Source organism: Leuciscus leuciscus, assembly GCF_965113295.1.
Source record: "Leuciscus leuciscus genome assembly, chromosome: 13".
Classification (NCBI taxonomy): Eukaryota; Metazoa; Chordata; class Actinopteri; order Cypriniformes; family Leuciscidae; genus Leuciscus; species Leuciscus leuciscus.
In genome coordinates, this window is record NC_138737.1 from 5,234,510 (window position 1) to 5,250,739 (window position 16,230).

The 16,230-nt window shown below is 36.7% G+C and overlaps 1 protein-coding gene across 5 annotated transcripts in view; it reads left to right on the forward strand.

Annotated features, from left to right (window-relative positions):
• Nucleotides 1-16,230, forward strand: part of fgd1 (FYVE, RhoGEF and PH domain containing 1) — a 46,650-nt gene that overhangs the window by 8,259 nt on the left and 22,161 nt on the right. The window contains exon 1 of one of the 5 annotated variants that reach the window (XM_082187557.1): nt 10,112-10,395. The exons of 2 other annotated variants lie outside the window; for them this stretch is intronic. In XM_082187557.1, coding sequence (XP_082043683.1) covers nt 10,359-10,395 — 37 coding nt within the window. In that variant the 5' untranslated portion in view covers nt 10,112-10,358. Of the gene's footprint in view, nt 1-10,111; nt 10,396-11,662; nt 12,095-16,230 lie in introns of those variants that run through there. 2 more of the 5 variants (XM_082187556.1, XM_082187558.1) reach the window with 2 other exon arrangements.

Consider the following 16,230-nt stretch of genomic DNA (forward strand, 5'->3'; position numbering starts at 1 on the left):
TAATAATATAACGTGTGCTACATACTTTCACCTTTGTAATATTAATCAATGCTGAAATCTTTATCCATGCACTGGTTACTTCACGTATCGATTATTGCAACGCTCTTCTTACTGGTCCTCCTTTCAAACTTCTCTATAAACTTCAGTTATTTCAGAAGTCTGTGGCTTGTGTTCTTTCTAGAACTCCTTCTACTGAGCACATTTCCCCAATTCTCCAGCGACTACACTGGCTTCCAGTAAAGTATCGCATTGATTTCAAAATTCTGCTTCTCACATCCAAGGCAATTCACATCTCGCTCCTCCATACTTTACTGATCTTCTTCATATTTATACCCCTTTGCGTGCTCTAAGATCTTCACTCTCACTTTCTCTTGTCACCACGTATACGCCTAACTACCATGGGAGCTAGAACTTTTAGCTATGCGGCCCCTCGCCTGTGGAATTCTCTTTCTCTCTCTCAATATTCGTAATAGTGTCAGTCTGCATACTTTCAAATCCCCTCTTAAGACCTACCTTTTTACCCAGGCTTTTTTATTACCTACTTTTATTAACCTGTGTTGTATTCTTCTGTATATATGATGCTTGTATTCTGTGATGCTAATGGGATTGTTTTTATTTATATATTTTCTTTAATTCTTTAATATATTACTGTTTTGATTGCTTGTAAGGTGACCTTGGGTGTTATGAAAGGCACTGTTATTATTATCATTTGTGGAATAAAAGTATTCATTTCTTTTTTTTTACTTTTGAACGATAGTGTAAATTTTTTAGTTTTAAGCCATCAGAAAAACTGACATTGGCATAATGAATATCCATGCGTGTCGATTGGGTTTTACCTTAAATTGGGTTTATGACCTTTTACAGATAAAAAACCACAGTTTAAGGTGTTGACATGACCTCACAAACTGTTGTGTTAAGCATAATTGTAATGTTAATGCACTCATTGTGAATTAAATAGATTCTTTTGGAAACAAAACAGTTCCCTCGTGCTCAAGTAGTTATTTTTTATTAAATGGAGTGAAATTGCAAATACAGAGGAAAAGGCAGTGTAGCAGAGAGTTTATCTGATTATAGTTTCACTTTAGCATGTTGATTTATCAGCCCTGCGTAATATTTAGACATGGTCTACACTTTCTTTATTGTTGTAGAGTAGTGTGATTTGGAGCCTTTGGGGAAATAAACAGTGGAGTGAATGGAGCAACTGGGAGCTGTGTTGATGAAGCTTTACTGTTCTGTTTTTCTTGTTAGGATCCCATAAAAGACTCTCTATTGGTTTTTGCATGTTTTCATTTTTGTTTCATAATTGCATCCACATTTCGTGCTGTGCAGGATATGAAATAAACACAAACAGAGTAGGAAAAGTAAAAAAATAAAAAATAAATTGGTTGCTTTAGGATCAAACTGTTTCAGAGTAACCGTCTCCACAAAGCAAAATGGGTGTTTAAAAAGTTTAATATTTTAAAGGGATAATTCACCCAAAAATGAAAATTCTCTCATGCCTTCCCTGATGTATATGACTTTCTTCAGATAAACACAAACAAAGATTTTTAGGTCAAAAATCCATCTCTGAGTTCATATAATGCAAGTGAATGGCTGCTGCTCGGCTGACGCTTGATAAACCACACACAGCGATTATGGGGGGAATCCATACGACCCCAGTGGATGAATCAATGTCAATAGGTCTGTGCATATGAACAATCATAAGAGTGAGACGTGACACAAAAAATTATTTTATTTTCTTACACACATCTATCATTTCACTTCAGAAGACATTGATTCATCAACTCGGGTTCACGATTTTTCAAGTGTCAGCTGAGCGATGGCCATTCAATGGCATTATATGTACTCACAAAGATGGTTTATTTCCTAAAAATCTTAATTTGTGTTTAGCTGAAGAAAGAAAGTCATATGCATCGGAGATGGCATGAGTGTAAGTAAATGATGAGAGAATTTAAATTTTTTGGGCGAGCTATCCCTTTAAAGTTAGTGTTTGTATGAGCACTTGTAATGTTGATGCTTTGCACACAGCAAACACTGATAGTTTCCACTTCTGTTGAGCTTCCAGAAGGTCCATAGTTTCATAAAAACAGCACAGTTGTACGTAAAGAGTTAAATGATGAGAAAATATAGCTATCAAAGAGCACTGACAGGCATTTCGGTCACACATGCACCACTCACGGGTATAAATAGAAACCTCAGAGGTTTGGCCAGGGCTCACGGAGAAGAACCGAAGGGACACAGCCATGATGTTACAGAAAAAGCAATGGTCGTTCATGGGAGTCGTCAGTTTCACCAAATCCTGCTCAAGCTAAAGTGCGTTTACTAGTCAACCCCCAACCTCATAAGAATGAGATTTTGCCCTTGAGCAAGACACTTGACCTTTGCTTCTCCTAAACCACATGACCTCTAGTCCCCTTAGGGCGTTTTTTTTATATTTCCCCAGTGATGTCGAGGTTATCATAAGAGTTCTATATTATGTAAAGCCTGGGTGAGTAATGCATGTGATAGCCTGAAGCGGATGTGATGAATCGCAGTGCCGACTGAGCGAACAGTCTTTAGCAGGTACTGTGAGTGTTAGCTAGCTGTGAACAAAGTGACAGCGTGACAGTCTGAGCGAGATGCTATTACTGTTCTCTCACCTTCCGCTTCCCTTTCCTTCCTTATTAATTCAGTGAAAAACACTTGCACCTTGTGGCTGCCTCATATCTGTTTAAATGCAAAGGCAAATTGAATAAACCAGGACCTGTGTAGTTGTCTTAGGTGGAGGGTAGCTAATAGGGAAACAGAGATACAGGGGAATCTTTCTTGTGCACTTTATGCATGGGCTGGTATTGTATTTTATTATTTTATTATATTTTTGATTATGTTTTTATTATTTTACTTTATTTTATTGTACATTCTTTTATTTTCCTTTTTTCTTTTTTTCTTTTGTTAATGTAGTACAGTATTTTGTCATTACTTTTAAAAATAAAAAAATACATTTATAAATGTAAAGATTATTTTTCCTTGCCTTTTTAGATTTATTTCCTTTTATTTTTTGTTTATTTTTTATTTTAATGTATTATTTTGTTATTACTCTTATTTTTTTGTTAGTTTTTTTGTTATACGAAGGTCACATCACAGACATATTTCCTATTTTCCAAAGACGTTATTGTATTTCCTATTGAAACAGGAAGTTTGGACAGGACATATTTGTCCCACTTTTTCATGGATCTTTTAAACGTCCCATTTTGTAATTTGTTTTTGAATTATGTCTTCATTTATTTTTTGCTGTTTTTCAAGTGCCCTTTATGCCCCAAACATTCAAACTTATTATATATTTTTACTATTTATATAGCCTATATATATATATATATATATATGTATGATAATGTTAAAATCAGTTTTTCCACTGCAAACACAATATAGATTTTTTCAAATGTTAATGTACTTGTTTACCAATGTAAACGAAAAGCTTATCAAATTAGCCTTAACATGACAAAGGAGTAGTAAAAATGTTTGAAATTTTCTCCATGGAATATTGTCAAGTAAAACACAAAATAAGAAATGTGATGAAAATGACAAATAAATAAATAAAAAATATATAAATATGTTTATAAAAAATCACAATTTTCTTCTGATGCAAATATGTCCACTGTTGGACATTGTTAGTGGACTAAATAAACTAGTGAGAATAGTGATTTAAGAGATAGTGATTGCCCATGTTTGAAGAAAGACCCTTAAATGAATAAGCCTGTGTGTGTGTGTGTGTGTGTGTGTGTGTGTGTGTGTGTGTGTGTGTGTGTGTGTGTGTGTGTGTGTGTGTGTGTGTGTGTGTGTGTGTGTGTGTGTGTGTGTGTGTGTGTGTGTGTGTGTGTGTGTGTGTGTGTGTGTGTGTGTGTGTGTGTGTGTGTGTGTGTGTGTGTGTGTGTGTGTGCGTGAGCTAAAATGCTATCTGCTACTGCAGCTGTAGGCAGAGGATGAGAAGAGGGAAAATCAAGGGAAAGTGAAGACAGTGTGTCACTGTGTCAGCGTGTGGGAATGCCGTGCTGCTGTTTGAAACCACGGACAACGTGGCAGGACTCAGGAGAAAGAGAGAGGAAGCTCTAATCGCTCGAGAGGGAGCTTTAACCCACTCGCTCAAATCCTGGACGCTTTAATCTGCTCAAGTAAACGGGGAGGGCTTGATAAGTACAGAGATGGGTTTCAAAATCACAAGCTGATTAGACGGCTCACGAGAGAGAGAGACGAATGTGTGTCTGGAGAGAGGAAGAGGAGGAGGAGGAGGAGGAGGAGGAGGGGGCGTCTTCGGTCTCTGCTTCTCCACAGCAGAAAATGTAATGAGAGAGGCAGACAAAATACAACATGTGACCTCTTAACCACGTTTTTTTCCAGCAGTGAAGGGATGAGAGAAATGCATGCACTCCATGGATTTTCCTATACGTGTAGCATTTTATGCATTTTTTTCAGCATGGTCCGCATCCAAGTCCACGTGTGCACTGGTGTCGATGTATTAATGACAAAACCATATGATATGATAGACCGATGAATCATAGTCATTGTGCTCACTGATCCATAGGTCTTATTCATGATAAGAGCAAAATTAATTTCTGCTTTCTATGTAAATTTTCTCATTCAATTCGACGCAGCAGTTAATGTAGAAATGTGTGTATTTGGGGGATGCTTTTATCCAAAGTGACTTGCATACATTTGATCAGATCATGCATTGTCTGGGAATGAAACGTATGACCTTGGCGTTGTTGCATGCTTTAGCCTACTGTTTGAGCAATTTTTATGAAGTCATTGTGCTCGTTTCATGAATGTTCCTTTGTTTTGGATATTACTTTTTATGCAGTGGGTAATATAACTGTTTGTGAATGTAAAAGGTCTGTAAATACAAAGATCGAAGTGTACGAATAATTGAGTTATTGTCTCCCAAAAGAAAAAAAACAACAATTCTGAACCGCCTGAAACGAGTCATCAGTAAATCCAGTCTTACTTCCTGCACAAACCTACATGAAGAGTTCAGATGCAAAAGCCTCTAAATGCCATCTGAAATTTTCTTCTAGAGTGATCATTTTTATAAAGCTTGTATATTTAAGTTAAGTAATTTCACTTAAATGACAATTATTAGGTAATTTGCATTGCCATTTAAGTGAAATTACTGAACTTAAATATACGAGCTTGATAAAAATGATCATTCTAGAAGAAAATTTCAGATGGCACTTAGAGGCTTTTGCATCTGAACTCTTCAAGTAGGTTTCGTAACAAATGTGCATAATGCCAGTCTATGGTCTTCATTGCCTCCCCACAAACAACATCTTTGATCCTCATACACTGTATCTAACTGAGGCCTGGAAGAGTTCATGTCTGGTTCATGTTGTCAACATATTCGGGTCTGAGAAAGCAAATCCACTTCTAAAGGATGAGGACTTGATGCACTATATATACATTCAGCTCTCTTGGCTCCATGACTTTTAAGATTGTCATTATGAGACTCAGACTCAAATACCAAAGTCAAAGATCACTGAACCCACATTCCAGCCCCGTCTGAGCTGAACAAAGCATTGCATTCCTGACCGCTCAGAGAAGAGCTCATCTATACAATAGTATCAGAATTGAAATGGAAGCATGGAACGCTTGTAACCGAAGCAAGATGGATTTTCTTTTGCAAGAGATAAGTGAAGCTACTCGCAGTAAAAATTAATGGCGTCATAAATCTTTTACCCCTCGTGCACCATTCTGAAGGTTTTCCTTGAGTATCTGCAACCCGGTTCAATCCCTGAGAGAGATGCTGTGAGCAGGTTTGGTTTAGGGAGGACCGTAGATCACAGAGGTGTAGCGTTATCTCAAGCCGTTCACAACAGAAACCGCTTTTGGAGGAAAACTGATAAAACCTTCCGTGTCCTTTTGAAGTTTATCAGGAATCTGCTTATTTAACCCTGGTTTACATAGCCTACATTATTCACATAATTCTGGTTAGTAGGATGCTAAAAACTGAGTTGCTAACTGCTTATTATATACAGTCACTTGAAAGTCAGCTGAGGCTTGTTGTGAAACGGACCGGATGTTATTAATCATGTTTTTAGGATCATGCGTTCTCACCAGTGAGCAGACGACCAGCCCCCTCTATCTGAGAGTGTTGTTCGACATCTGGTAAAGGGGGCGTAACCATCCAGCCCTCTGGGAGGGAGTTCGACATGTCAGCAAGCAAACAGCTGAGACTCTCAAGGCCTCATTCGGCCCTACAGTACGGCGCTCACACCAGCTCCATTACAGACACAAGACCCTCCAGTTCAACAGCCCACCGTAATCCACTGATCTAATTGTCCTTCACTATGCCTGCGTTCAGAATAGCATGTTGTACGCTACTCTTACTATTTGTGCAGTATGCAGCTGTGCAAATGTTTGGTGTGCATGCATGGAATATCTATGGCCTTCTATATTTGTATTGCCCTTCATTTGGTCTTCCATTTCCAGTGTGATTCTTGAACCGGAAACATTATTTAGACATTATTTGTACTGAAAATTGGTTTAAAAATTAGATTTTTTTTTTTCTCAGATTAAACATTCAAATTCATGAGACCATGACAGTGTTGTTTACACTAGTGTTCAAAAGTTTGAGGTCGGTAAGATTTTTTTATGTTGTTGAAAGAAGTCTCATTCACCAACGTTGCATTTATTTGATCAAAAATACAGTAAAAGTAGTAATATTGTTAAATATTTTTGCTATATAAAATAATGTTTTCTATTTGAATATACTGTATTTTAAAGTGTAAATTATTCCTGTGATCAAAGCTGAATGTCCAGCATCATTACTCTAGTCTTCAGTGTCTCAAGATCCTTCAGAAATTATTCTAATATTATTATTATCATTAATGTTGAAAAACCGTTGTGCTGCTAAAGAATTTTTTTCAGGTTTCTTTGATGAATAGAAAGTTGAAAAAGAACAGTATTTATTTGAAATGGTTTGTACACTGAAAAATTGGTTTAGACATATATTTCATTTAGAAATGATTAGTAAATATCACAAATATTTCAAAGAAATGGTCATTTAAAAAAATGCCTGTAATGTCACCTTTCATCAATTTGATGCATCCTTGAACTATTAATTATTTTATTTGATAGATAGATAGATAGATAGATAGATAGATAGATAGATAGATAGATAGATAGATAGATAGATAGTATATAGTAAAGTGTAGTATAGGCTACTTAAAATTCATTCTGCACAAGCCCCATGTGTGTTAATTACACTAAGGTGATGTGTGTATTTGTCTAGAGGCCAATAATAGTGCAATGAATGCAGGGAGTGAAGGTCAACCCCATTAACCCTTAGCTCATCCCTCCTGTTACTACCAAAAAAAACAGTGAACTGTTCTGCTAGTCTCTTATGTTCATCCTGTTGTCGATGTATTATTGCCTTGAGATAAACACAAGAGGACGAATACACCTCCAGAGATGATTTTAATAATTTAACACTGGGAATTTATAAATGGCTCACTCATACTTGCAGTGCTATTGTGCTATTATTAGTGCTGTTTTCTAAGGCAAGCATGATCACTATTATTATTATTATTGCTCATGTGTAAGATTAGAGATTTAGACAAACACCTGAGTATTAAAGTATTAAACATTGCCTGCGTTTCTGCTAAATACATGAATTATACCTCAAATCATGCGCTTTAATTAATTGGTGTGCTGTTAATATCTATTTACTTAGATTTTATTTTTATGTTTTTAGATTTCTTTCATTATGTATGTATGTATGTATTAATCATTTATTTATTTATATTCTCAAATTTATTTTATTATTATTATTATTATTAGATTTTTTTTAGCAACTCACATTATTATTATTTAATTTTTTTTAAATAATTTTTTCTAGGAAATATACATTGTTTTATATTTTCCTGCAGATGATTACTTTTCAAATACGATATGATACACCTGGAAAGCAGTGCATGCTTTTAATAAGCTTCTAAATATGAATGCTGTTTTCCAGTGCACGTGAGTCATTGGCCTGTGGCATTTAGACTTGTGATGCCATCAGGGAGCATGCGCACTGGGTAGAAGTCATAATAATGGGCCGGGTGACAGTAGGCAGATGGCCTTCTCTCTAGGGAAATCAGTGGGGTAAATCTCTCCATTTAAAGCCTACAACCTGTGCCATGGTCTCAGAGAGCAACAGCACTGTGGACCCAGCAGGGGTGAGGAAAATGAAACAGAGAGAGAGAGAGAGAAAGGGCAAACCCCGTGCCACGTAATCGCAAGTCATTCTCTGTGCGAGAGGATTATTCAGACCTTTGACAACGGGGAAATACTGCCATCACAGATCAGCCTAGATGCACGCTACAGCGTGAAGTGTCTTGTCTGGAGGGAAGTTGTGTGTAAATTGTGTGACCTCGGAGATCAGCCGACTAGTTTCTTTACCTGATGTCAGAGAATTTGTTGTGACACACTTTTGTATTCTGTGTCAGGATTTATTATTGTGTTCTCAGCCTCTACTCCATGTCCTGAATTGAATGTTAATCCGGCTTGAAACCCATCTGGATGGATAATTTTGCAGTGGTTTATGTCGACACCAGAAGCATTTGCTAAGTCATTGTGCTTGCTTACATTACTGGAGGTTCATCGTCCAAGATTTCAGAAGCCCACAACTTGAGTACTCATGTACTTAGATTTTTTTTATTTGTATTTATTTATTTATTCATTTTTATTGTATATTCATATATACTGCCATATATATATTTTTTTATATTGTGTATATAATGCAATGAAATGCATAAATTTTTTAAAGTGTGACTATTACAGTCAAAACAGTCCGAAGACAATGAGAGTAACATCTTTTTTTTACTAGACAATATTCACCTCTAGATTCTGCAACATTTATGTCTATATAAATAATACAAATATTATAAAAAATACCTTGCATTTTATTTTCAATTAATAGTGTTTAATATAGCAAAGGTATAATAAAATTGTGTGTAATTGTGTAGCCACTAGATGCCTATATACCAGCCTGTGTGTTCCCTAGTTTGCAGAGTATTTTTAGACATAATTAATTACTTCTATTAGGTTTTGCATTTGCATATAGTGCCTTGCAAAAGTATTCACACCCCTTCATTTTTTCCACATTTTATGCAGACTTATGCTAAACTGCTGTAAATTACTTTTTATATATATATATATAATTCTACACTACATTCACCATAATTACAAAGAAAAAAAAACGGATTTGTGATAACTTTGTAAATTGATAAAAAAAAAAAAAAAAACTGAAATAATTACTTTGCATAAGTATTCATACCCTTTTCTGGGACACTTGAAATTTGAGCATTCCAATATCACATGTAGATGTTACTACACTTTGAATGGAGTTAACCTGTGCAAATTCAATTGAATGCATATGATTTGGAAAGGCACACACCTCTCAATAAAAGGTCTAACAGCTGAAAACATATATCAGAGCAAAAACCATGAGGCCTGTACAGCTCAGAGACAGGATTGTGTCAAGACAGATCTGAGGAAGACTACCAAAAGAATCTGCTTCATTGAAGGTTCAGAAGCATGAAGCCTTGTTAATCCTTTATGGAAGAAGACTCTTCCAAGAGCTTCCAAGAGCAATCAATGGAGAAGAGTCTTTGGGTGACCAAGAAAGCTGATGATCACTCTGGTTGAGCTCCATGAAGATGGGAGAAACTTTATAACTGTATATGGCAGACTCAAGCCTCTCCTCAGTGAAGACACACAAAAACCCACTTAGAATTTGCAAAAAAGCACCTAAAGGTCTTTCTGAGACTGTGAGAAACAGCATTCTCTGGTCTGATGAACCTTAGTTCTAAACATCATGTATGGAGGAACGAGGCACTGCTCATCACTTGCTCAATATCACCCCAATAGTAGCAGCATGATGCTGTGGGGGTGTCTTCAGCGGCAGGGTCTGGTGGACTCGTCAGGGGAAGGCAAGCTCAATGCAGCAAAATATAGAGATAGCCTTGATGAAAACCTAGTCCAGATCATTCAGAACCTGGGCTGAAGGTTCACCTTTCAACAGGACAATGAACCTAAGCATAAGACAATGCAAAAGTGGCTTTTAATTATAAGCCATTATCTTCTTAGTTAGTGAACTCACTCAGAGGCCCACACGGAAGAAAATGAAGAGTTGAATAAAGTCGTTATTATTGGGTTTTTTTGCGACCAAAAAGTATTCTTGTCGCTTGATAAACTTAAGGTTGAGCCACTGTAGTCACTTGGACTATTTTAACGATGTCTTTCCTAACTTTTCTGGGCCGGCAGAATGAAATTACCTAGAAGCCTATGAAGGAGTGGGACAGCTCTCAGATTTCATCAAAAATATCTTAATTTGTGTTCCGAAGATGAACGAAAGTCTTACGGGATTGGATCAACATGAAGGTGAGGAATTACTGACAGAATTCTCATTTTTGAGTGAACTGCCCCTTTAAGTGTTATGGTTTCTTTTCTTCATTTTCCTACGAGTGGCGTGTCTCCTCCCCCTCATACAGTCTCTGGTTAAACTCAGTAAATGTAGATGATGACAGACAGGGTCATGTGCGTGATCATTGGTGATGGCTATTTTTAAGAGAACCTAATTACACACTGCCACACATGCGGTTTAATTATAAGAGGGTTATTCCATGAGTCAAGGCCCTTGATCTGTCCAAACCTTACACTTCAAATGCATCAGTTCAATTAATCACATCAACCTAGATATAGATATAGATATAGATATATAACCTAGATAAACCAATTATGTGTATGTATGTCTGTCTGTATGTATGTATGTATGTATGTATGTATATATATATATATATATATATATATATATATACACTACTGATACTTCTAATGTTGAGTGTTACAGCTACAGAAGTTTTTTAATATTATTTTATATATTTTGTTTTTATATAATTTTTTTATTTTTGCTGAATAAATATGTTTTATATTTATTCACGTTTTTGAGATTGGAGCTTTTATATTTTTGCACTTTTATTTATTTGTGTGCAGCTCAACTAAAGGATGCACTTTTGCACCATGTTTTTTATTTATTATTTCTTTAATTATTATTATTTAAAAAAAATGTTGACATACGTACTCCTATATTTTTCTTAGAAATACCTTGGAGAACATTCATTTTAGTAGGCCTGCTGTGGTGTATATCAAAGTACCATAGTATTATTATCTTATATCATCACTGTATTGCCATAGTGTTTAACATAGACTAGCAATGCCAAGGTCATTAGTTGATTCCCAGCAAATGCACATGAATGTATTTCTTCTATAAATTATGCATCCTAATATTTATTAAAATATGTTCCTTGAATAAACTGTAAGTTGCCTAGGGTAAGATAATTTGTCAAACAAATAAACATGATGCAGATGTAATAAAACATGGTGTAGGCCTATATGTCAAATACCATATAGTATTGCCAAGGCACTTTTTTTGTATACTAGTCTCCAGTATGTAGAATTTAGAACAGCAAATACTGACTCAAATGACACAATAATTGTAGAATTTTTGCTTTGAATGATATTATTAGCCATATCACAATATATACAGTCCAAATTAAACCCTCTAAACTGTTGTCAAGGAAACAGAGCTGAGGATGGTAAAGATGATGGTGAGGGGAGGAGGGACCCGGTCCTGCTGCTGCTGTGAGTGTGTGTGTGTGTGTGTGTGTCAGGGCAGTCAGCGAGGGGTGGGGGGCGCGAGGGTGCATTTTATTTCCTTATTATATCCGCATTTTCGGTGTCATCATGGCCACCGCTGCAAAAACCTCTCAAATATTCGTTTTAGTGTCGTTTTGGCGTCATTAAGTTGTGTTTTGCGGTGGGTTTGTGTAGTAATCGCGCGTTGGTTGTGAGGCGCTGGAGATGCGCGTGAGAGCGCAGATCCTCCTCGCGCCTTAGATCGTTCGCCGGTGGACTGGAGGAGCAACCGGAATTGCGTGTTATATACCGTTAATCCTATTGATTTGATTTTTATTTCGTCCTTGAGTGATTGGGGGGGATTGTGTCTCCCCGTTCTGTATTTTAATGACTGGTTTCGTATTTTGCTGCGCGATGTACATGGATAAAACCAGTGTGCTTCGGGGTAAGAACCGTTTTTGCTTCTCATATTCTATTTCGCCATATTAGGCGTAATACTGGTTTTATGAACGGAATCGTACTAATTGTTTTGAAATATGCAATGTTGTATGTTTGCTCATGCAACATCATATACTAGCCTACACCATCATGGCCGGAATATCATACATGTTCAATAGTTCAGTGTGTCAGTATGTAAAGTGGGTGTATTCACCATCTGCTGTCTTTTCATTAATAATTTGGATTGACATTGGATTATTTTTAGCATGCATTGTCATAAGATGTGTATTTTAGGTTTGGATGAAATTTGAATGCCTTTTATTCAGATTTTTTTCTCTTTTGGTGGAGGGGGATGGGCTTTTACATGCAAGAGGGTCATTTTAATGACATACACCTGTGATAGATAAGCACGTCAATGCACATGATAAATCACACCAACATGCACATTTTGAATTGTCTGTGCCGTGCTGCTGGCGCTTCACATACATTTTGCAGGCTGGTGCATCACTGCCTGCTGCACACGGATGCAGGGAGACATGCAGTGCAGCCTGACATGTAGACGTGTGTGTGTGTGTGTGTGTGTGTGCGGTTGAGTCTACAGGGGTCTACTACTGCTGTCGCCGACCCCTGCGCTTGCAGTGTGCATGCTTTTTGAAGGTTATTTGATGATGCAAAGACAGCTTACACCTGTCATCATTAGGGAATGTGAGCTGTAGGTGTTTCCATGTTTTTGTCGGGGTTTGGCTATGTGAAATGCAATGTCTGTTTCTTCATACCGTGTCTGATGAGCTGACAATCTGTTATTTTAAAAAGTCAAGAGGGACTGTATGATACATCAAAACAATGCCTGTTGTCAGCTTTCCACAGAGTGGGTGTGCCTGACTACAGGATCCATTTCAGCAATGCGTTCCTTTAGTCTGCTGCATTTCGGGAAATGAATGAACTACTCTTCCGAAAATCCATTCATCCAACTTTCTTCGTCACAAGCATTCCCCTAAAACACTGTTAACTTTCATGGAATTGCTAATGCTTTAGTTTCATGCAATGCATTGAATTATGTGTGGATTTGTTTAGATTTATATAGAAAAGTTTGGAATGGTTAAGATTTTTTTAAACATTTTTGAAAGAAGTCTCTTATGCTCAGCAATGCTGCATTTATTTGATCAAAAATACAGTAAAATATGCTGACTTGGTGCACAACTGTTTTTAAAGTCCCCATGAAATCAAAATGGGCTTTTAGTATGAATATGTTAGCCTTACTGTTATCTATAAGCTAGTGTGCTTCAAAACAATGACAACATTCGCATTTAGTAAGCATTCAAAACGTACATGTCTCTCACTTCCGCCAATATGGATCAATGCTTTTGATGATATCACTCTGCACTTCAGCTTCTCATTAGATTTTCTGTCTAATCAAATGCTCTCTAGAATCCAAAACTCCGCCCCCTATTATAAATAGACACTGAAGCTGCGGCTGAAATCGGTCAATTGTTCACACATTTACTTTTTCCTATATGGTGATTGTGAATGGCACATAGTGCAATATAGATGGGATAGGGAACAATTCAGACAGTGTAAATATGTTTTCCATTGGGGCGAATGAAGTCTGGTTTTATTAGTGTCACATGAACTGCCGCAGCTCCGGTCCAGAGGCATGATAGCACAGAGCGGATCATGTGCGCGAGTCGGCGCAGACCAGAAAACATATCAGACCCATTTGAATTCAGTATGCTATATTTTAAAGCGATATGGAGGAGTTTAGGAGGAGAAACTGTTCACGATTAGGAGGAAACGGCGGCTTTACCGAACTCAACGGCTCTGGCCAAACTGTAAAATAAACTAAACGCTATTGGCTATTCTTAAAAAGGGGAGGAGTGTTCGATATGCCCCTCCCCATTGCGCGTTTCAAGGAACTTCAGTGGGCCCTTTAATTTAGCTAATAATAAGAAATGTTTCTTGAGCATCAAATCAACATATTAGAATGATTTCTGAAGGACCATGTGACACTGAAGACTGGAGTAATGATGCTGAAAATTCAGCTTTGTCATCACAGGAATAAATAGCACTTTAAAATATATTAAAATAAAAAACTGTGTATTTAAATTGCAATAATATTTAACAATATTACTGTTTTTACTGCATTTTGATTCAATTCAATTTGCGCTTTTCACAACACACATCGTTTTAAAGCAGCTTTACAGAAAATGCATGAGTCAACATTACAATTTAGAGTGATCTTATGTAGTTATGTATTTCAGAAATGTATATATAAAAATCACAGTTAGCTAAACATTTATTAATTTAAACAATGTAATAATGTAAGGCAGAAAGAATGAGCTCATGGAAGTAATGAATACTTGTTTGTTAACAAATGATTATGACATATAGAAGATTGTAGCATTGGTGCATGTGGATTCAGAGTTTGTATCGTCTGAAATGCAGCCTTGGTGAGCAGAATAGACTTCACTTTGCTTCTAAAACATTTTAAAAAAAAGCTTAATTATTCCAAACTTGTGACCGGTAGTGACCGGAAGACCGGAGAATGACAGACAGATGTGTGCAGTGGTGTTTTGCTGATGTCTGACCCACTAACAGAAGAAGTCGACACCTGGTACATGATTGACCATCTGTAGTTCTGACTGCAGTATTTTTCTCAAACCTTCCAAAGATTCCAGTAATGTTTCCCTGCAGATTTTTGGAAAGCCTTTGGGGTGCTGTAATAGACTGGTTTTTCCACTTCACAGGCTGTGCATTGTTATTCAGTGTCATCTGTGCTTGCGTTTTAGCTGTGTTTAGATGAGAGCGAGTCTTTGCTGAGGCTCAGCTTGTGTATAGAGACGGCGTGTTGACTGTCCTGTCAGTGCACAAGCTCCTGATCACGATAAAAATAGTCTGTTCCAACACATCCCTCGGCTCATGGTGGAATAGATATTATCAAAGAGAAAGTTTGTTTTCACTGCTGTTTTGCGTAGCCATGGCGGCCTGATGTTTGCCGTTACGCTTTCTATTCCCTGCATGTCGAGATGAGCAGGTATAAAATCTTGGAGGAGCCCGTTCCCATTCTATATCGGAGCTCATAAAATATTCATGGAAAGTCACATAAGACAGATGAATCAGCAAAGTGATGTGGTTCTTAAATGTCTTATTGATCCTGAGTTGACTGACAGGCACAGGGATTCTGACTGGTCATGTTATTGTAACACGAGGAAGCCCTGATCTATAGACATCTCCCAACAGACCGACACATCTCTAACCACAAGCATCCTATTTTATCTTTGTTCCAAAACATAGGCGGCATTTTAAGGCTTTGTCTGATGCTAAGTGTTTTGCAAGGTATAGGCCCACATGATTGCTGCCTTCTAAGATACACTGAAAAAATATGAATATTTGGTGTTTGAACAATTTTCACTCAGAAATTGCTAGTAAATTTCACAAATAATTACCAAGTAGAACGACTGAAATATTATTTTCTTGTGAAATATTCTCCAATAATCTTTTTTCTTCTTCTTCTTTTGGGCAAATCTGTTCAGTAAGAGATCTTCCTCAGAAAAAAAAGTCATTAAATACTGAAAGATATAGATGAATTTGAGTATTCCACACAGTATTTGTGATGTTGTTATCATTCATACCTTTCAAAAGTTTGGGGCCGGTAAGATTTTTGAATGTTTTTGGAAAGTAAAAACAGTAATATTGTGTATATGTTATTATGTGATTCAAAGCTTAATTTTCGGCATCATTACTCCAGTCTTCAGTGTCACATGATCTTTCAGAAATCATTCTAATATGCAGATTTACTGCTCAAGAAACATTTCTTATTATTATCATGGTTGAAAACAGTTGTGCTGCTTAATATTTTTGTGGAAACCCTGATACATTTTTTTTTCATGATTCGTTAATGAATAGACAGCGTTTATAGAAATACATATGTTTTATAACAACATCAAAGTCTTTAGCCTACTGTCTTTAATGTAAAGCATCCTTTATGAATAAAAGTATTGAAAAAATCAAATAAAAAATCTAGCTGAGAAGGAAGCCACATGGTTTGAATACTTCACGCTGAGTGAAAAGCCAGTGAATATGTGTCTGACAAGCTGAAAAGTGAATCATCATTCAAATAAGAGTGTTTCTGTGTTTTGTGTAGAG